Consider the following 23,028-nt stretch of genomic DNA (forward strand, 5'->3'; position numbering starts at 1 on the left):
GTACGTCACTCGCCCTCCGCCAATCGGCGCCCGGCAGGTCACCTCTCCTCCCAGGGCCCGCCGCCCCGCCCGCCGCCCAGGCCCAGGCCGCGAGTGCCCGCTGGCCGCTTCCGCTCTCGGCGCAGGCGCTGCAGCTTGGCCAGAACTGAGGGGGCTTAGGAGAGGAGTGGACGCCGCTGGCCAGGATGGTGCTGGAGAGCGTGGCCCGCATCGTGAAGGTGCAGCTCCCCGCATATCTGAAGCGGCTCCCAGTTCCTGAAAGCATTACCGGGTTCGCTAGGCTCACAGGTAATCCTCCCCGATCAGCCAGTCCCCATCCTTGCACGCTCGCCAAGCGGGGGAAGGAGGCGTAAAAATCCTAGGGCCAAGGGGCGGAACGGAGTTCGGCGCTTGGCACGTGATCCCCGCGCGCAGAGGAAGGTGGGCGCGCGCAGGCGCAGCTGTCTGGGGAACGCCTGTGAGGCTGCCTCCAGGTTCTTGAATTGCCAGAGTCTTTTGTCCTCGGAGTTGTCTCCGGTGTCATTCCGTGGCAAGATACCAGGTTTTTGCAGAGAAGGTGCTAGAAGGTGCTGAGTTGGGAGCAGGCCAGTCTCTTTCATCTCCTGCCCTGCTCATCGCTCTCTGTAGCGTACTTGTTTATTTTAAAGCGAGATAAGTCGTCGTTATCTAAGGCCTCATGTAACAGGCAGCCCCAGCTATCGGCTGGGTTGTAGCCTCAGCGTGTGGGTTGGGTGGGAGTGTGTGGGAGAGAAATATAGACTTACACGTAACACGTATATGACCGTTTTATTTAGTTACGAAATTAGGAGATAACCTCCATTCCCTCAGGTTAGAATTGACCTATCATGGGGGTATTTGAGGTCACCTCCGTTTCTAGGTCCCGGGGCCTGCTGAGGGAACTTAAGTTGGAAGAAAGGTACCTTACCCAAGAAAGTATTCGAAGGCCGGTATGGGGGTGAAATCTTAGAAAATGAATTTTAGTGAATATATGTAACGTTCTATACTTAAGGGCCCTCACTTAACCCACAGAACTCATGAGGATTTCACATCTAAAGGATGAAAATCTCCAGAATGCAGTCAGCACTCGGGAGATGGTGTTGAGTTACAAGCATTTCATTGTTAAGAGGGATATTTCTAAACTGAACTCAGACCGAGTTTGGTTGTAAGGGGGATATTTCTAAACGGAACTCAGACTGATGGTGAAGACATGAACAAGTATTGAACTCCTGTGTCCTAGGTTATCAGGGAGTGCAAACATTAATTAAGATAATTCTGAGGTAAATAGGGTTGCTTCGCCGCGAACGTTCTAAAGATCCATAGTACCTGACCTAAAATACAGCAATCGCACCAATGTCTGGTAGAAGAAAAATAAGATTTGTGTAGACTAAAATATAGAACTGATACCAAATTAACCAAATTAGTGAAGGTTATTGGGAGGTGAATTTCAGTTTAAGGAAGATTTTTTTTTTTAATTAAAGAATGCTTTCCCCAAACAAATGTGGTGCTTTGGTAATAGCCCCTCTCAAAGATGAAGAAAACAAACAAAAAGACTCTGGTGGTGGGTGGTCGATAGATTTAGAAGGGATAAACTAGATGACAAATTCTCTTCCAAATCTAGAGATCAATAGAATTATGCTCAGACAGCCGCTCTGTTGAGTGGATTGTGAGATTTTAATATTTTTTAAATATTAAGAGTTTTAGTAGAAAATATGCAATTGAATAGAAAGCATGGTAACAATAATAAACATTAAAAAGGAACATCTAAACATCAGAAGCAATGCAAAAGTAAAATAAAATGAAAAACGTTTCACATCAAGTGTTCATAAACATCAAAATCTTTTGATCCTACCAGTTTACTCTGACAGAATTGCAGCAATTCCATACAATTTTGACTTTCCCCACTTCTTTTACTTAAGTAACTTACATATTTTAATGTAATCCTCATTTTTTCCCTGACAACTAAATGCTGATTTTAATTTTAACATCACAATGGGCCTAACTATTCATTCCCTTACAACTGGAAATTAGAAATGTTTCTATTTTTTAATATTCACTATGTAATAGTTCATTGGCAAGTAAGCAAATACCAGTTGTCATATTTCTCCCTTTTGGATGTCTTCACTTAAATAGCAATACCAGGCCAAAACGGTATTGACCTGGTTTTTGTGACATTTGTACCCTTTTGTCAACTTACCTTCTTACTAATTTGCATAAGTTAACTGTTGAGTTTTTAACGGTCAAGAAAGGAAAACGTCCAATGAATTACGTATATTTTTTCCAGATGGTGGCTGCATTTATATTAGTTTCAATTTTCTGTAAATCAAGTATAATTGAAGAAAATTAGAAAGTATGAAACTAGATTTAATGGCTAGATTTTAGAAGTGTGCTTTCTTTTCTCGAGGATCCCTAGTGTCAACAAATATTTAATTCCTATTAAAGACATTAAGAAAACTCAACCAAAACTTTTTCCCTCTTAAATCAAGAATATATAGTAACTTCCTCTTTAAAGTTGTTAAATATTTAATATGAAGACTGATTCTCAGAAATAATGACCATTCTGAGAAGTATTTTAATAACATACATTTAACTTAAGTCCCATTACAATGTGGCTATAGGTAATAGTTCTCATTTTATTGCTGGTTTGTTTAGGAAACATGAACATACCTGTAATAACTGGTTTATGAAAAAAGAGATAGCCCTTTTTGGATTGGACAAAACAATTGCAGGGTTTATTTTGGAGTATTCTAGAAGAAAAATTTCAGTGGCTACTTTCGACTCTTGGTCTCCCATTCTGAATAGATTGTAGTAGTTAATGACATTTGGCTTTCTTAAATGAGTTACATGTAGAATCCATAATGTAGACTTTTGTTAAAATAAAAACCTGGAAGACAACTTTTTAGCAATTGTTTAAAGTGTCTAGGAGACCAAAAAATATTTCCATTTTCTTTTATGAAAATTGGAGCAAAAAACAATAGAGTTCACATTATTATTGCCTACATTTCCTTCCCTATTGAAATTAGCTTTTTTTTTTTTTTTAAAGCAATTGACTCTTTTATGATGACTCTGCATTCTTAGAAAACACATGGAGATCTTTAATGACCATATACTAGTTAAGTACAGGCAATTCTTACCTATCAGAAACAACTTATCTGTCTTTGTTTGTCACATTTTCAAGAGTGAGGCGTTCAAGATAAATTATTGTGAGTATCTAATTTATGTTTAATTTAGGTTTTTGTTTTGTTTTGTTTTGTTTTGTTTTTTGAGAGGGAGTCTCTGTTGCCAGGCTGGAGTGCAGTGTCAGCTCACTGCAACCTCTGCCTCCTGGGTTCAAGCAATTCTTACGCCTCAGCCTCCTGAGTAGCTGGGACTACAGGCGTGTGCCACCATGCCTGGCTAATTTTTTGTATTTTTAGTAGAGATGGAGTTTTACCATGTTGGCCAGTCTCGTCTTGAAACTCCTGACCTCAGGTGATCCGCCTGCCTCACCCGCCCAAAGTGCTGAGATTACAGGTGTGAGCCACTGCGCCCAGCCCTACCTTAGGTTTTAAGTGGTAATAGTAAAGCCATGCATTAAATGTATTTTATCTTTTCAATAGTTAATAAATAGAAATAATTTCTGTGTTTAGCTACAAATGATAAATGAGAAAATACGTTATAAAATAACCAGCAACCAAGCTGCCAGTGTTATTTTTATGGTATCATAAGATGATATGGCTATATTATATGTAGATGTTTGAAAATTTGAAATGGAAAATTTCTGTTCTAGGTTTATGGAATGTAATTCCTCATTGAGATCCGAGTTTGTCTATGGGTACATTAAAAAAATGTTTTAATAATAGTATTTATATGTCTTGAATAGGTGTTATAGCTAGCCTGTATCATTATATATAATAAAAGGTTAAACCTAATTCTGTTTCCCGAAGGAGATACTTCGTTTTAACCGTGTCTAAACTTTCAGAAAATTTATGTTAAAATTGCTAGCTACCATATTAGTCCGTTTTCATACTGCTATAAAGAACTGTGCAAGAATGGATAATTTATAAATGAAAGACATTTAATCCACTCATAGTTCAGCATGGTTGGGGAGACCTCAGTAAACATACAATCACGGAGGAAGGTGAAGGGAAAACAAGGCATTTTCTTCACATCATGGCAGGAAGAAGTAGTGCCGAGCAAAGGAGGAAGAGCCCCTTATAAAACCATCAGATCTCATGAGAACTCACTTAGTATCACAAGAACAGCATGGGGGAAACCACACCCATAATCCAATTACCTCCACCTGGTCTTTCCCTTGACACGTGGGGATTAGAATTCAAAATGAGATTTCAGTGGGGACACAAAGCCTAACCAAGTTAGCTATTCAAGTTGCTTTGAAATTTTCTTTTCTGACTAGATTTTGGCTTTCTTTTTTGAAAAAGGGTTTCACTCTGTTGCCTAGGCTGGAGTGAAGGTGGCATGATCTCGACCCACTCATTGCAGCCTCGACTTTGCAAGCTCAAGCGATCCTCCCACCTCAGCCTCTTGAGTAGCTGGTACTACAAGTGCATGCCACCACATCTGCCTCATTTTTTTGTATCTGTTTTTAGAGGCGGGGTTTTGCCATGTTGCCCAGGCTGGTCTTGAACTCTTGAGCTCAAGCTATCCACCCACCTCAGCCTCCCAAAGTGCTGGAATTACAGGTGTGAGCCACTGCATGTGGCCTAGATTTTGTTTCTCTGTTGGTGCTGGTTCTTTCATTCTTCCTTTTTGGTCCTGTTATTTATCTTAATAGTGGGATACGTGGACGGCTGAGGCAAGATAATTGCTTGAGTCGTGGCACTGCATTCTAGCCTAGGTGGCAGAGCGAAACCATCTCTTAGAAAAAACTGGATAGCATTAGGAGATATAACTAATGTAAATGACAAGTTAATGGGTGCAGCACACCAACATGGCAGATGTATACATATGTAACAAACCTGCACATTGTGCACATGTACCCTAGAACTTAAAGTATAATAATAAAATTTTTTTTTTATATGGGACCCAAAAGTCATTATGAATATTAGGTCCTTGCTCAGTATTGAGCTTGATAAGAAGATGAACAACTCATATTTTAAAACTGGCAAAACAGGCCAGGTACAGTGGCTCATGCCTTTAATCCCACCACTTTGGGAAACTGAGGCAGGCAGATCACTTGAGGTTGGGAGTTCGAGACTAGCCTGGCCAACATGGTGAAACCCCATCTCTACTAAAAATACAAAAATTAGCTGGGTGTGATAGTGCACACTTGTATTCTCAGCTTCTCAGGAGGCCAAGGCAGGAGAATCATTTGAACCCAGGAGGCGAGGTCGCAGTGAGCTGAGATTGTGCCACTGCTCTCCAGCCTGGGTAACAGAGTGAAACTCTGTCTTCAAAAAAAGAAAAAAAAAATTGGCAAAACGGAAAAAAGAACAAAATCTTATCCTTTGCAGCAATATGGATGCAGCTGGAGACCATTATCCTAAGGAGATTAACAGAGAAATAGAAAACCAAATAACACGTACTCTTATAACTGGGAGCTAAACATTGAGTATTCATGGACATGAAGATGGCAATAGTAGACACTGGGAACTGCTAAAGGGGAGGGAAGCAGGAGGCCAGGGTTGAAACTATTGGGTACTATGCTCACTACCTAGGTGAGAGGATCAGTCATACCCCCAACCTCAGCATCACACAATATACTCGTGACAAACCTGCACGTTTACCCCCTCAACCTAAAATAAAAGTCGAAATTATATTAAAATATTTTAAAAAGGAAATTTGGGCACACGCAAAGGGAGAACACCATGTGAAGATGGAGGCAGCGATTGGGGTGATAGGCCTACAAGCTAAGGGACACCACAGCTTCTCTCTCAGATCCTCCAGAAGGAACCAGCTATGCTGACACCTTGATTTTTGACTTGTCGCCACTAGAACTGTGAGTGAATACATTTCTGTTGTTTTAAGCTAAAAAAGAAAACGAAAATGCAAGCACAAACACATTGTTCTCTGCAGTTTAGGGAATCCTAGTAGAGACTACTGCTCACATTTATTCTCTCTTCTCTGCTTTAATGCCACTGCCTTAGTTTTATCTCAAACTATTTTCTTCCAGACTATTTCCATGGATTTCCAACAGGTTGTCTTGCCTTGTCTTCTTCCACTAGCCCTCTCCGCTATTCCTGTGGCTCTCTAATCCATCTTCCATCTGATATCAGAGTGACTTCATAGGTGAACAATTTCCTAGTTAGGTTAATATTCATATATTTCAGTGGTTTCCTGTTAATGCACAGGGTAGATTCCTACTTACCTGTTGAATATCAGAGCTTGTCATCATATGGTCATCATATGGCACCTGTTTAGTTCTACAGTTCCCTTTCATTAAATTCTGGTAGTACTGTGGTGCTTAGTTTCCCAGACACTTAATGTATGTCATATCTCTGTACCTTTGCCTATGCAGCTTCCTCTGCATGGAATGAAGCTCCTCCTCCCATATACCCATGAACTTCTGTACTCTTCATCTTTCAGAAACCTATTTAAGTATCAAAACCTGTACAGTTTTTGCTCATCCCAGTAAAGAGTGAATAACTTGTACCTCTGCGTTGCTTCTGTATGATTGCTCATACTACACAGTACTATAATCGTTTTTTATAGGTCTGTATTCCATTCTAAATGGCAAGCTCCTTTCTGATAGGGACTGTGTTTTATAATTTTTGTATCTTCAGTATGTGTCCCATTACTTGACACATGAGAGTGAGGTATTACAATTTTAGAAAGTGCTGAAAGTTTTTTTCTTAAATATTTTAAGTAGTCTTCCTGTATTTTAACTTATACTGTTATTATTCATAAGCCATGAACAAAGGCAAATAAGTCCAGACCTTGTAGGAATTTTTGTTGGAGTACAAACTCAGTTAGGCTAAAACTTACTGAAGTCTTGGTTTATGTAAGTCTCTGTTAAAGGGTAGGGAGTTAGGAATTTTTTGTTTAGTTGGGGAAGAGACAAATATTTACCTAATTATATAGTTTTAAGGCAGAATGCATAAATAGTTTGATTTGTGTTCTGTAGTTTTTACTGAGTGGGTTCCTACTTCATTCATTTCTCCCAACAATCCTATGAAGTTAGGAGACTCTTTACTTTTCTCTGTGCCTTGAAAATTCTGTTCTCAAGTGCTTGAGCTCCTGGCTTCTCATTCTTTTGGTCTCTGCTTAAAGGTTCTTTTTTCAGAAATCTTCCCTGACCCCTTACCTAAAATTGCAGCCAACCTACTGCTTTGCCTCAGGTTAGTTTTTCTCTTATGTCATCCTTTATTTCCTTTATAACAGTTACTACAGTCTGTGATCATCTTGTTTATTCACTTGTTTATTGTCTCTCTCCTCTGAAATATATACCCTATGAGAGAAGGGACCTTATCTAACTATTAGCTGGTATCCCCACATAGTGCAGTTGGTGGAGTGTCGTGGGTACTAAGTAAATACTGTTGAACAAATGAACTTACATTTGTTATTCCTGCTTTACAGACAAAGGAAACCTGGTTCCAAGTATATGAAAATCTGAATTTACACCACAGATAAACTGAATTAGTTGTTTACTGAAGTCCTATTCTGTGCAAATTACTAAGCACTGGTTACATAGAGATAAATAAGACAGCTACTGTATTTGCAGTTAGCACAGTATCTCTACATAGTAGGTGTATTAGTCTGTTTTCACACTGCTATAAAGATACTACTCAAGAGGCCAGGTGCTGTGGCTCACACCTGTAATCCCAGCACTTTGAGAGGCCGAGGTAGGCAGATCACGAGGTCAGGAGATCAAGACCATCCTGGTCAACATGGTGAAACCCCGTCTGTACTAAAAATACAAAAAAATTAGCTGGGTGTGGTGGTGCACACCTGTGATCCCAGCTACTCAGGAGGCTGAGGCAGGAGAATCACTTGAACCCATGAGGCAGAGATTGCAGTGAGCTAAGATCACGCCACTGCACTCCAGCCTGGTGACAGAGTGAGACTCCATCTGAAAAAAAAAAAAAAAAAGATAATAACCAAGAGTGGGTAATTTATAAAGGAAAGAGTTTTAGTTGACTCACAGTTCTGCATGGGTAGGTAGGCCTTAGGAAACTTACAGTCATGGTGGAAGGGAATGCAGACACCTTCTTCACAAGGCAGCTGGATAGAGAAGAGTGAGGAGTGAAAGGACAAGAGCTCCTTATAAAACCAGATCTCATGCGAACAGCATGGAGAAACCACCCCCATGATCCAATCACCTCTCACCAGTTTCCTCCCTCAACATGTGGAAATTATGGGGATTATAAGAGGTGAGATTTCGGTGGGGACACAGAGCCAAGCCATATTATTCCATCCCTGGCCCCTCCCAAATTTCACATCCATTTTGCATTTCAAAACCAATCATGCCTTCCTGACAGTCCTCCAGAGTCTTAATTCATTTCATCATTAACTCAAAAGTTCACAATACAAAGCCTCATCTGAAACAAGGCAAGTCCCTTCCACCTATGAGCCAGTAAAATAAAACACAAGTTAATTCCTTTTAAGATACAATGGCAGTACAGGCATTGGGTAAAAACACGTATTCCAAATGGGCGAAATTGGCCAAAACAAAGAGGCCACAGGACCCATGCAAGTCTGAAATCCAGTGGGGTAGTCATTAAATCATAAAGTTCCAAAATGTTCTCCCTTGACCCCGTGTCACATCTGGAGCACACTGATGCCAGGGTAGGCTCCCATGGCCTTGGGCAGCTCCTTCATGGGCTGGCATTGAATGCCTGCAGCTTTTCTGGATGCATGGGGCAAGCTGTTGTTAGATCTACCATTCTGGGGTCTGGAGCAGGTAGCTGCCTTCTCACAGGTCCACTAGGCAGTGACCCAGTGGGGACTATGTGTGAGGGCTCCAACCCCACATTTCCCCTTTGCACTGCCCTAGCAGAGGTTCTCCATGAAGGCTCCATCCCTGCAGTAGACTTCTGCCTGGACATCCAGGTGTTTTCATACATCCTTTGAAATCTAGGGTGAAGTTCCCAAACCTCAATTCTAGACTTCTATGCACCCGCAGGCCCAACACCACATGGAAGTCACCAAGGCTTGGGGCTTGCACCCTCTGAAGCAATGGCCCAAGCTGTATGTTGGCCTCTTTTAGCCATGGCTGGGACACAGGGCATCAAGTCCCACTACTGCACAAAGCAGCAAAGCCCTGGGCCAGACCCACAAAACCATTTTTTCCTTCTAGGCCTCTGGGCCTGTTAAGGAAGGGCCTGATGTGAAGACCTCTGACATTCCCTGGAGACATTTTCCCTATTGTCTTGGTAATTAATATTTGGCTCCTTGTAACTTACGCAGATTTCTGTAGCCAGCTTGAATTTCTCCCCACAAAATGGGTTTTTCTTTTTTTTTTTTTTTTTGGCAGGGGAGGGACAGAGTCTCCCACTGTCACCTAGGCTGCAATGCAGTGACACGATCTCAGCTCGCTGCAGCCTCCGCCTCCTGGGTTCAGGTGATTCTCCTGCCTCAGCCTCCCGAGTAGGTGGGACTACAGGCACATTTTGTATTTTTAGTAGAGATGGGGTTTTACCATGTTGGCCAGGATGGTCTCGATCTTTTGACCTCATGATTCACCCTCTCAGCCTTCCAAAATGCTGGGATTACAGGCGTGAGCCACCAGCACCCAGCTGGGTTTTTCTTTTCTGTTGCATTGTCAGGCTGCAAATTTTCCAAACTTTTATGCTCTACTTCCCTTTAAACCTAAGTTCCTATTTCAGATCATCTCTCCCTCAAGTTAAAGGTTTCATAACTCTCTTGGGCAGGCACAAAATGCCACCAGTCTGTTTGCTAAAGCATAGCAAGAGTGACCTTTGTTCCATTTCCCAATAAGTTCCTCATCTCCATCTGAGACGACGTCCTTGATGCTATTGTGCATATCACTAGCAGCATTTTGGTCAAAACCATTCAACAAATCTCTAGGAAGTTCCAAACTTCCCACATGTTACTGTCTTCTGAGCACTCCAAAGTGTTCCAACCTCTGCCAGTTACCCAGTTCCAAAATTGCTTCCACATTTTTAGGGTGTCTTGATAGCAGTACCCAACTCTCTGTTGTAGCAATTTACTGTATTTTCACACTGCTATAAAATAAATAAAAACATAAAAATACTACCCCAAACTGGGTAATTTATAAAAGAAAGAAGTTTAATTGACTCACAGTTACGCATGACTAGGGAGACCTCAGGAAAGTTACAATTATGGTGGAAGGGGCACCTTCTTCACAAGGAGGCAGGAGAGAAGAGTGAAGAGCAAAGCAGGAGGAGCCCATTTTAAAACCAGATCTCATGAGAACTCACTATCAGGAAAAAAGCATGGCGGAGATTGCCTTGATTATCTAATCACCACCCACCAGGTTCCTCCCTTGATGTGGGGAGTATGGGGATTACAATTTGAGATGAGATTTGGAAGGGGACACAGAGCCAAACCATATTAGTAGATACTTAATAATTATATAGTAAATATTTAATTTTATAGTAATAATTATATAGTAAAAACTGTTTAACGAGAAATTGTTTTCTTCTTTCAGAAAATGTTTAGTAAGCACTTAATAAAAATCAGAAAGGGGGGATTGACTGGAAAGGTACTACAAGAGCAAACTTTCTGGGGCAATGGAAATATATTTTGTCTTAGGTGGTGTTTATAGGTCCATATCGTTCCAAAACTCATCAAACTGAGTGCTTACCAAACACAGAGCTTGGCCAGGTGCCGTGGCTCATGCCTGTAATCTCAGCACTTTGGGAGGCTGAGGCAGGCAGATGGGAGTTTGAGAGTCTGGCCGACATGTGAAACCCCATCTCTACTAAAAATACAAAAATTAGCAGGGCGTTTGGCAGGCGTCTGTAATCCTAGTGATTCGGGAGGCTGAGTCAGGAGAATCGCTTGAACCTGGGAGGCAGAGGTTGCAGTGAGCCAAGATCATGCCACTGCACTCCAGCCTGGACAACAGAGTGAGACTCCATCTCAAAAAAGAAACACACACACACACCCCCCCACAAAACTCAATAAAGTGAACTGTAAATTACACTTCAAACAAAAGTAAGTTAAATAAATTGAGCCAGACATTATATAGGCACTGGGGACACAGGTGATCAGACAAATAAAGTCCCTGCCCTTGTATCTCTCTTTTTCTTTTTTTTTTTTTTTTTTTTTTTTTTTTTTTTTTCTTTTTTTTTTTTTTTTTTTTTGGAGACAGTCTCTTCTCTGTCTCCCAGGCTGGAGTGCAGTGGTGAGATCTGGCCTCACTGCCACCTCTGCTTCCGAGATTTAAGTGATTCTCCTGCCGCAGCCTCCTGAGTAGCTGGGATTATAGGCACATGCCACCACGCCCAGCTAATTTTTTGTATGTTTAGTAGAGACGGGATTTCACCATGTTGGCCAGGCTCGTCACAAACTCCTGACTTCAAATGATCTGCCCACCTCAGCCTCCCAAAGTGCTGGGATTACAGGCGTGAGCTACCACACCCGGCCCCCTTGTATCTCTTATATTGTGATCGGGGAACATGATAGGTAGATGCAGCCATTAAAATTTATGTTTCCAACTGATATTAAGAAATTGGGGAAATAATATAATAATCTGACATACCATTAAGTAAAAAATACAATATAACCTTATTTTTAAAGCATTTACAGCCTATGTATTTACATACTGAAAAAGAGATAAGTTTACCACATAAATACATCAATGTTATTTTTTATAATCCTAAAACAAAAATAAATGTATGCTGAATAAAATACATCATTTTATACAAAAATTTGCTTGGTGTGGTGGTGCACATCTATAATCCCAGCTATTTGGGTGGCTGAGGCACAGGAATCGCTTGAACCCAGGAGGCAGAGGTTGCAGTGAGCCAAGATCATGCCACTGCACTCCAGCCTGGGTAACAGAGTGAGACTGCCTCGTTAAGAAAACAAACAAACAAACAAATTATTTTGAATTATTTTATTTGGTCAGGCATGGTGGCTCACACCTGTAATCCCAGCACTTTGAGAGGCCAAGGTGGGCTGATCATCTGAGGTCAGGAGCTTGAGACCAACCTGAGCAACAGGGTGAAACGCCATCTCTACTAAAATACAAAAATTGGCCGGGTGTGGTGGCATGCACCTATAATCTCAGCTACTCGGGAGGTCACTGAGGCACAAGAATCGCTTGAACCCGGGTGGCGGAGGTTGCAGTGAGCTGACACTGCACTCCAACCTGGGCAACAGAGTGAGACTCTGTCTCAAAAAAAAAAAAAATTATTTTATTTTGCACATTATTTACAGTTAGTAATATTTTCCTTTCAAAGTATCTAAAATATCTGTAATAGCTGAACATATATCAAACAGATCCAATGAGACTAGCACAGTTTAAATTTTTTTTAAAGTTTCTTGATTTTTCTGTATTTTATCTTTCTTCATATAAAATCAGCCTTAATTGACAGAGAAATATTCTACATACTCATTCATATGTGGGAGCTAAAAAAGTTGATCTCAGGGAGATAGTCAAATAGTAGTTACCAGAGGCTAGGAAGGGTAGGGAGCAGAAAATGAAGAGAGGTTGGTTAATGGGCACTATAGTACAGTTATCCAGGAAAAGTTCTAGTATTCAACAGCATAATAGGGTGACTATTGTTACCAGTAATTTTAGTGTATATTTCAGAATAGCTAGGAGAGAAAATCTGGAATGTTCTCAATATAAATAAATGATAAATGAGGTGACACATATCCCAATTACACTGATTTGATCATTACACTTTGTATGCATGTATCAAAATATCACATGTACCCCATAAATATGTACAGTTATTATGTATCAGTACAAAAGTCAGTACAAAAAAATCAAGCGTGGTGGCTTATGCCTGTAATCCCAAGACTTTGGGAGGCTGAGGCAGGCGGGTCACTTGAGGTCAGGAGTTTGAGACCAGCCTGGCCAACATAGTGAAACCCCATCTCTACTAAAAATACAAAAATTAGCCAGACGCTGTGGTGTGCTCCTGTAGTTTCAGTTACTTGGGAGTCAGAGGCAGGAGGATAGCTTAAGCCTGGGAGGTGGAGGTTGCAGTGAGCCAAGAGTGCACCACTGCACTCCAGCCTGGGCAATGGAAGTGAAACCCTGTCTCAAAAATAAATAAATAATACAGTTAACTGCAAATGCCATGTGAGTTTAGAAAAAGTCATGATAGTAAATATCATTTTAATGTAGTTAGTGAATAAATTCGAGTAGGTAAGCATTTGCATATTCAGACGTTGGAAGGAATAGTGGAAAAGGTTAAGTCTTAGGTATGTTAATGTTGATCCAAGTGTGCCTGACTCGTGTCATTACAGTAGATTTTCCTGGTGCATTGAAAAGAAATAATTTCATATCTAGGTTTTAGAGGACCTGCGTAAACACAAACTTTGAATTTTGCATTCAGTATAGTTAATTGGATTTAAGGATGTTTGTCTCCAGGTTAACTACTGGGATTGGCACACGTGTCCACATGCAGAGTAGTTAATCTCGTGCAACCAGTTTAAGTTTTTTTATGCTTATGAACTTTTTAAAAAAATTTAGTGCCTACAACTTTGTTTGTTCCAGTGATATTTGTACTTGGCGGGCTATCAAGTTACGATGCTCTTGGCCATTTTTGCTTCTGTTTTTCTATTTCACCTTATACCTAGGATAAGTACCAGTGTGGCTATTGCAAGGGACTCTGCTTATTCTTTCAACATGCAACTTTAGGGACTAGGAGGGAGTTCATTTTGTGTTGTCAGTAGGTACAGTATCTAGGACAGTGAATCCTGTAAGTTCAAATGTATAATTAAGTGAAAAGTTGACCTTGAGATTGTCCTTTTCTCTGACCAAAAATGAATAAAGGCTTTTGAAATACATAAAAATAATAAAGAAATAATAATTTGAAAAAAAAAAGTAAAAATAAATAAACAAGGTTGTCATCTTTACATTTGCATTCGCTTGCTTTTTGATAAATTTAAGCTTTTATGACTTCTAAAATATTGTAATATATACAATAATACTTAATGTTATTCCACATTGAACAAACATTTAAACTGCTGTTTCAAGTTACATACTGGATACCGGGGCCAAATGCGAGCTAAGACATTCATTGCCTAGAAGATAAGTGTAAATACAAATTACAGAACAATATGGTGAGTGAGAAAGTATGTGACATTTGTGCTTGTTCATTCCATCTGTAAGTCAGTCATTAAACATATATGAGGCATCTACTTTGTGCCATGAAGAGTAGAACAGAATTTCTTTTCTCATAGATTTATAGAAGAGACAACTTTAGAAACAAGTAATTACAGTAGTGTGGTAGCAGAAACATGAGGAATGCAGCTTGGAAACACAGGAGGAAGTGATTGATTCTGCTTTGTGAAATTGAGGAAGACCTCAGGAGGAAGTAATATTTGACTCTAGTCTTGAAGGGTCTATGCAAATTAGTCAGATAAAACAGAAGGAACTCCATGTGCAGAGAACTCAGAAAGGCTGCTTACTAGACAATAGCCCTGACTGGCTTCAGGTACACGAAGAGACCATATTTGTGGGAGTTGAAGCTGGAAAGGTAGTCTTGCCATTCTGCGGAAATGGCACTTTATAGAGCCAATGATCTGTAGCAGCACTGTCCAGTAAAACTTTGTGGTAACGGAAATGTTCTCTGTACTGTTCAATATGGTAGTCACTAGTCACATGTAGCTAGCTGTTGAGCCTCTGAAAGGTGACCAGTGTGTCTTAGAAACAGTGTTTTACATTTTACTTAATTTTAGTTTATTTACATGTGAATAGCCACGTGGTTTTTTTGGTTTTGTTTTGTTTTTGAGATGGAGTCTTGCTCTTGTTGCCCAGGCTAGAGTGCGATGGCACAATCTTGGCTCACTGCAACCTCTGCCTCCTGGGTTCAAGCAATTCTCCTCCCTCGGCCTCCCAAGTAGGTGGAATTACAGGCGCCTGCCACCACGCCCGGATAATTTTTTGTATTTTTATTAGAGATGGGGTTTTGCCATGTTGGCCAGGCTGGTCTCGAACTCCTAACCTTGTGATCCACCCTCAGCCTCCCAAAGTGTTGGGATTATAGGCGTGAGCCACCACACCCAGCCCATATGTGTATATTAACCACGTTTTCAATTTTCTGTATTTTATTATGCTTTAATATTTTTTAGGGGCCTTGTTGGCTGTGGAGACTATTTAATTCCTAGAGATATTAAATAACTTGCCTGTGAGCATGCCTTTCATATGCAAACCAACCAATCCAAAACCCATGCCCCCAACCACCTCCTTTATCTAATCCCTTACACATGAAGTCAGTATCTCTCCTGTCCTAAATCACCCCAGGGATAGGTAGAAGACAACTAGGGACCATTACAGAACCCACTGAAATTATTCAAGCTACCCAGCCCTAAACAGTTTCCTGCCTTGCCTTTTCTGTGGAAACCACAATAAAGGCCTGTGCCCATGCTTTTTCCCTTTCCACTTTCTTCCTCCTGATCAACCCTAGTGCCTTCTCATGTGGCCCTGCATTGCATAGTGTATCTCTTCCTCTTGGGAACTATAAGTAATAAACTGTTATTTCAAGACAGTTTCTACAAGCCTATTGGGTACAAATCTAACAGTATGGCTAGTGGTGCCCATATTGAGTAGCACAGATCTTATACATAGGCCCCCTTCTCCCCCAAAAAACAGTTCTGTGTCATCTCCAGAGCTTTAGTTCACTCAAAGTACCTATTTGGGTGTCTCCACTTTGGTTATGAGAATGTAACAGCCAACATGGCAGACGAAGTTCATACTTTTACAGAGTTTTATTCTGGTAACTACAAGATTATATTCTCGAAGATTTTTGCCATATAGCATTGTCAAGTTATTTGGCAAAATATTTTTTCCAAAGAAGTTGCTCGTACTTCCTCACCAATCTCTATAATCTCTGAATAAAAGCTACCATTTATTGTGTCTTCTTTGCCAGCCACTCTTACAGCTGCTATCTATGCAAATGGTAGATAAATAGGTTTTTTCATTTAGATTTCTTTGGCATGATGTTATATCAAAAATAATTCCATTTTGGAAGGGTTCATATTAAGTCTTTCTTTCAATAGTTAAATAGTACTATTATCTCTTGAGAGTAGTTTTACCAAGAGAGGAACAGATTTTAATTTTAGATCTATTGGGTTTCATTCATGATAACTGACAACAGGCTTTGGATTTAGGCTGTCCTGGACTAAACCTGCTTAGGCTATAGTTTTCTCACATGTAAAATGGGGATAATAATGATACCTACCACATATAGTTGTTTAAGCTAACATAGTGTTAAATGAGCTAGGGCCATTATACTCTTAGCATAATCTGTTCATTTATCTTTAATGTTTATTAGCATGCGTTAGCATATTATTTCCTATTTTTCTCTTTTCTCAACTGAGCTATTTCTACATAGTGCCTAGCAAGGTATCAAAATAGGCATTCAGTGAAGGAAGTTAACTGATAATTCTATAAGAACAGAAAGGAGCCCATCAGAGGCAGGGCGCTAGCAGACATTTGATAAATGTGTGTTGAAACATTTATCTTGGTTTCCTGGTATGGGGAACTATTGCATAGGCATAGGGACTACTGCATTTATATCACTTATATTCCCTGTCCCCTTAAGACAGACTGGGTACTCCAAAAGGCTTTAAGTGAAGTTTATGGAATGAGATGTATCTTAAAATGAGAACATTCAACATAGAAAGCTTCAATTTATTCTTTAAAATAGTAGCTTTTACACAACATTTCAGTGCTCTTTAGCAACATTTACCAAAAATGTACCTTAAAGCATCAGAGGACATGTTCTCTCTGATAATATGAATCAGTGGTAAAAATTTTGCAGATATTCTGTAGTATGATTTTAGATATAGTATTAAGGAGATAAAAGTTAAAATGTTTTCTTAACCTATAAAATATGTCATACATTGAATTTTGTTTATAGTTATAGTAATCATAATTTCTAAAATAAAAATAGACAAACACAAATAGACTTGATGTAGACAATGAGATAGGATATTTGAAATGGAACCTATTTCTTTTTTTTTTTTTTTCTTTTTTTTTTGAGACGGAGTCTCACTCTGTTGCCCAGGCTGGAGTGCAGTGGCCAGATCTCACCTCACTGCAAGCTCCGCCTCCCAGGTTCACGCCAGTCTCCTGCCTCAGCCTCCCGAGTAGCTGGGACTACAGGCGCCCGCCACCACGCCCGGCTAGTTTTTTGTATTTTTTAGTAGAGACGGGGTTTCACCGTGTTAGCCAGGATGGTCTCGATTTCCTGACCTCGTGATCTGCCCGTCTCGGCCCCCAAAGTGCTGGGATTACAGGCTTGAGCCACAGCGCCCAGCCGGAACCTATTTCTGAAAGTTAGGTTTCTGGTTTCACTGGTCTCAAATTATAAATAAAATAAGGTGGTCTTTGGTAGAACTGGCTTTATTGTGTTATTCACAGTTTTATGGATCCATTAGAAAGGAATTAATGTGAAAAGTAACAGATAAAGAATAAGCTCAAGGATGAAACTAGACATGCTATTTTGAATTCTTTTCCAAGAGCACTGCAGATTCTGACAAATCTACATATTTAGTTTCAGAATGGCTTCGGTTATTGCCTTTCCTTGGTGTACTCGCACTTCTTGGCTACCTTGCAGTTCGTCCATTCCTCCAGAAGAAAAAACAACAGAAGGATAGCTTGATTAATCTTAAAATACAAAAGGAAAATCCGAAAGTAGTGAATGAAATAAACATTGAGGATTTGTGTCTTGCTAAAGCAGCTTATTGCAGGTGTTGGCGTTCTAAAACGGTAAGATGTCTGTTTACATGTACACGAAAATTTTGCAGTGCTAGGATTGTTTTGCCTCTTAAATTCCCAGTTTTGAAGTTCTTTAAAATGAAAGAATTTTCTGTAACATTTGATACTGAAAGACCATATTCCTAAATTGAAGTTTTCATGTCATGATAGATACTGCCTGCATTAGAAAAGTTGGAACAGCAAAGAAAAATAAAAATCTCATGCTTTCACAATGTTTGGCATTTATCTAGAGTAACACGTATTTTAAAATACACATTGTTTGAGAGATGACATAAGGTTTAGTGGAAGAAAGCTTTGGTGTCATAGTAAATAGTGGTCAAATACGATACTTGTCACAGTATGAGTTTGGTTGGACAAGTTACTTAATTTTTAATCTCTAATCTTCAGAGTTAGTTTGTTTTAACCTGATACATCAACATTACATATTTTTGAGAAGTGAGATGATGTATGTAAACTGCTTTAATAATGTGAGTTAGTAAATGATAGCCTCAATTATAGATGATTTTTAATGTGGGAAGGAGTTTGGAGTGATAAGTACTGTAAGTAGTTGACAAAATCTGTTTTCTTGTACTTGGTCATAGATTATTTGAGGTTTTAAGTACAGTATTGTTCATCACAGCTTTGTAATAGCAAAATTTCTATAAACTAAATATCTGATAAAAGGGAAACGATCATGTTTTTAAAGTATGTATAATGACATGAGATCCTGATATAACATAAGTAAGAAAGCATATTACAGTATGATCCCAATTTTGTTTAAAAAATGAATACACACAGGCCAGGCGCAGTGGCTCACACCTATAATCCCAGCACTTTGGGAGGCCGAGGCAGGCGGATCACAAGGTTAAGGTTTCAAGAACAGTCTCACTAGCATGGTGAAACCCCGTCTCCACTAAAAAATACAAAAAAAATTAGCCAGGCATGGTGGCACGTGCCTGTAATCCCAGCTACTCAGGAGGCTGAGGCAGGAGAATTGCTTGAACCCGGGAGGCAGAGGTTGCAGTGAGCCGAGATCACACCACTGCACTGCAGCCTGGGCGACAGGGCGAGACTCTGTCTCACAAAAAACAGGAAAAAAACAATACACACAGTAAATGCAGAGGAAAAAATATACCAAACTGTTAATTATTATTACCTATATCTGGATGGGTTATGAGTAAATTTTTTAAAATTTATTTTTATTTATTTATTTTTGCGGGGGACAGAGTCTTGCTCTGTCACTCAGGCTGGAGTGCAATGGCATGATCTCGGCTCACTGCAACCTCTACCTCCTGGGTTCAAGGAATTCTCCCAGCTCAGCCTCCTAGGTATCCAAGACACAGGCACACACCACCATGCCCAGCTAACTTTTGTATTTTTAGTTAGAGATGGGCTTTTGCCATGTTGGCCAGACTGGTCTTGAACTCCTGACATCAAGTGATTTGTCCATCTCTGCCTCCCAAAGTGTTGGGATTACAGGCGTGAGCTACTGCACCCAGCCTAAAATATATTTTTGTTTTCAAAAATTGTGTGGTATGCATGAGTTTTATAGCAAGAAAAAATTATAATTTATTTTGAATTAAATTCCATTTTTTTAAAATTAAGCAGTAGGTGAGCTCGAAATTTAAACTCCACAAATGACCAAGAACTTATTTGATTCCCTTTTAAACCTATTGTCTGTTTTAGTCAATCATATGGAATCATTCACAGGTTTTTATTTAAAATCTAAACCAAATAATGAAGTAACTGTTTAAATTGTTAGATTTTGAATATGGTTCAGTTGGATATAGAATGTAACTATTACTCAGGAAAATGATCTGATTTTTTTAGCAAGTGATATGCTTTCTTTCTGAGAGCATTTCACAAATGTTTCTACCTAATGAATCATATTTTAAAAATAACACTTGTAATTCTTTTCTTTTTAGTTTCCTGCCTGCGATGGTTCACATAATAAACACAATGAATTGACAGGAGATAATGTGGGTCCACTAATACTGAAGAAGAAAGAAGTATAATAATAATATTATAACAATATTTTCTCATTCTTTGTGTATAGAAAATTTTAAAATGGTGGTCTTAATTATTACTGCTGGTTGAACAATTATCTCTTCCAATTTATTTTCTTGCTGCACTGCACTACTGTTTGTATTTGATCCTTTGTATATTCAGTCACTTAATTAGAAATTAAATTGTCAAGCCTCTTATTCTGACTTCAAAGAATTAATGTATCTTCCAACAATAAAATCACTTCTGATTTTAATTTAGGAAAACCTAAATTGTGGCTATGGATCCAAAGCTGTTTGTTTCTTTGAATATCAATATTTTCAACAGGATCTTGTATTTAAAATTCCCACCTACATTGTTAAATATATTTTTTTTATATCTCTTTTGGTTTTGATAATGTGAAGTGTGTTTTTCTTCTTTTGGCCTTCCAAACTTCATTTGTTTAGATGAATTAAGAAAAATATTGCCATCAAGAATTACTTGTGTTTTCACAGAGATAGACTCTACTTTATAGAGATTGTTGTGTATTTAATATGAATATCCTAACTTTAGAAAAGAAGTAAACTGGATATAAAAAGTTCCATTGAGGAACAGTTATTTACAGCATAAAAGATTTGTTTACTTTACAAAAGGCTTGTGTCTGTGTGTGTGTATATATTTTAAACTATTTGACTCAGTGACAGCTGGGGTGGAATGGCAAGAACACTCACAACCAAAGTCATGGGCTGCTGCAATTTGAAGATCAATTAGTAATAAACATAAGACATATTAATTCATATTAAAATGATAGTTCAGTGTTGTGTGCTTACATGGACATTTTTCTCTTTTTAACACTATAAACCATTAAAATACAGTCATCCCTTGTATACGCTGGGGACTGGTTCCAGGGCCGCACGTATACCAAAATCTGCCCATACGCAACTCCCACAGAAAGTCTTGCAGAACCCATATGTAGAAAAGTTGGCCCTCCAATTGACCCTCCATACACAGGAGTTTCACATCCCATGCATGAATGCTGATCTGTGTGACCTCACCTGCTTTTGACTGAAGAAAGTATGCACATAAGTGTACCCACCCAGTTCAAACCCACGTGTAAGGGTCAACTGTACAAAAAAGTTTGCACAATAAATGTACTGGAGAATCTTTAAAATGTTTGTACTTTTTAATCCTACTATTATGAGTCTTCAGTTTCATTTTACATTACTACTCTCATAATAGCTATCCTTAGCCAGGTGCCATGGCACAGGCCTGTAGTCGCAACTGCTGGGAAGACTGAGGTGGAAGGATAGCTGCAGTGCAGGAGCCCAGGAGTTCAAGGCCAGGCTGGGCAACATAGTACTCAGCCTCTGCTGGGCTCTGTAGGGAATCCTTTCTGTTCTGAAAGAGTTATCATTTAACCCCCTTCACTGAGTGTGTTTCTGAGACCTTGCTAGGCACTATGGAAACTGCTTAGTTGAGAAAAGACAAATAGAAAAGCTTTTCTTTAGTCTATTTAAGATACAATTCATTCAGTTCACTTTGCTTTCTTTTTATAAGAAGGTACAAGAGGCAGACAGAGGTAATCCTTCTAGAAATAAAACTAATGGTTATTGAGCACTCGTATGTACCAGACACTACACTAAGCATGGTACTTGGGTTTTTCATTTATTACATGTAATGTCAGGTTCAATTATATGATCGTAACTTCTTCATGACCAGCAGCATGTATTTTAAAGTTAGAAATGTAGTCTGGTTTTTGAGAAGTTTTGCAAGGTGTATGTCCAAAATTGTTGTTCTTTCCTCACATGTCAGTGGGTGATAAATACAGCATTACTCTCACTTATTTGGGTATTTTTTCAGATACCTTTTCTTCGACACTCTTAAGGGCCCTCACTGTCAGATTAACCAATTATTTTTCCACAGCTGGTCACAAGACTGGAAAAAATCCACCTCACCAAAATGTTGGATATCCTGCTCTGTGGTCATGAAATGGTTTTCTTTTTGTAAAATCTATCACTGCATCTCACAGCAAGTTGTTTTCACACATGTTCTAGTGGTTCCCATAACTTAGGTTTCACAGGAGGTAAATTTACTAAAAACGAGGAGACTAAAATGAATGACTAACTTTTAATTTTGTCAACTAACATTTTAAAAATTGAAAATCAATTATCTCATAAAAGGTCATTTTAATACCCCAAAAGTAAGATGGTTATACTCTTAGAATAAAGACTTTTTCCCTGCCACATTTTCAGTTGTTAAAATATGCTAAGAGCTATGCCCACATCTTTTCCTACCTGTTCAAATTTTTCAGAAGCCTAGGGTTGGTAGTAAGCTGTTGCTTCAATAACTCCTTCAAATAAGCATTATCAGTTTCCATTACTTCTTGTAAATTTACGCAATTTTATCTTGTCCATCTTTAAGAAACAGACATCTAATAACCAAATGTATTTGAACTGATACAATATAAGTAACTTGTAGAACTTGAGGATAAGTGGTAAAAGAAAAAAAAGTAACTTGGTTCTTGAAATACATGTCTTGGGTTTCTAGAGCCTTCAAAATACAGCCCTGTTGTTACTGTGTCACATTATGATTGTTTTGAGGGCTGCTTCTGCTTACCTAGGAAACTACTCATGCCTTACTCAGCAAATGAGCACCACCATTACATAAACATCAGGTATCCAAAAGTGTTAGCAGGCTTGAGGTATGAATGATTCATTCATATGGGTAATTAAGCAAGCTGAATTATGGAAAGCACCTCAAAATTCACACAATTCAGCTTTGAGTTCAATGCCAAATAGGATGATTCATTAAGTTGCCTTTGTATTTTGTAACCTAATTTGTTAATAAGTTACAGGAAGCCAATTACGCCAGCTGCTGATCTATATATATATAGTTCTACCTTCCTCATTGTGATTCCATAGTCTTCCAATAGAAATGTGCTATCAGACTCTGTATAGAGAGTTTATAAATTCCACTATTTAACAAGGTTCTTAAGAATTTAGGTGGATGTTTTATTTGATACCTGCCAAAGAAACCTAACTAACTATAATACTTCACCCATTTAGAATTCAGCTGTGGCAGCATAACCAATCTGGAGAGACAGGGGAGATGTTACTAATGCTTGTACTCTATTCAGAAGTGAGTGCCTCATTGGTTTGGGGCAGTGACTACACACCCGTAATCTCACACTTTGGGAGGCTGAGGTGGGTGGAGTACTTGATCTCGGGAGTACCATACCAGCC

At 39.1% G+C, this 23,028-nt stretch overlaps 1 protein-coding gene across 2 annotated transcripts; it reads left to right on the forward strand.

Annotated features, from left to right (window-relative positions):
- Positions 1 to 53: 53 nt before the first annotated feature.
- Positions 54 to 20,957, forward strand: CISD2 (CDGSH iron sulfur domain 2). 2 transcript variants are annotated; one of them, XM_025384966.1, is made up of 3 exons: positions 54 to 288; positions 17,601 to 17,815; positions 19,729 to 20,957. In XM_025384966.1, the coding sequence occupies exons 1-3, from the start codon at positions 186 to 188 to the stop codon at positions 19,816 to 19,818; spliced, it is 408 nt and encodes a 135-aa protein (XP_025240751.1). In that variant the 5' UTR covers positions 54 to 185; the 3' UTR covers positions 19,819 to 20,957. The 2 variants fall into 2 exon arrangements, with proteins under 2 accessions (XP_025240751.1, XP_025240750.1); XM_025384965.1 differs by lacking the exon at positions 19,729 to 20,957 and having other exon boundaries at positions 79 to 288; positions 17,601 to 18,011.
- The last annotated feature ends 2,071 nt before the right edge of the window (positions 20,958 to 23,028 follow it).

Source organism: Theropithecus gelada, chromosome 5 (genome assembly GCF_003255815.1).
Source record: "Theropithecus gelada isolate Dixy chromosome 5, Tgel_1.0, whole genome shotgun sequence".
Taxonomy (NCBI): Eukaryota; Metazoa; Chordata; class Mammalia; order Primates; family Cercopithecidae; genus Theropithecus; species Theropithecus gelada.

Excerpts from the sequence above, each read along its gene's own strand:
- CISD2 (XM_025384965.1), top strand. The coding sequence starts at position 186 with ATGGTGCTGGAGAGCGTGGCCCGCATCGTGAAGGTGCAGCTCCCCGCA. Across the intron at positions 289-17,600 it reads CGGGTTCGCTAGGCTCACAG|TTTCAGAATGGCTTCGGTTA; the intron begins GTAATCCTCCCC and ends CTACATATTTAG.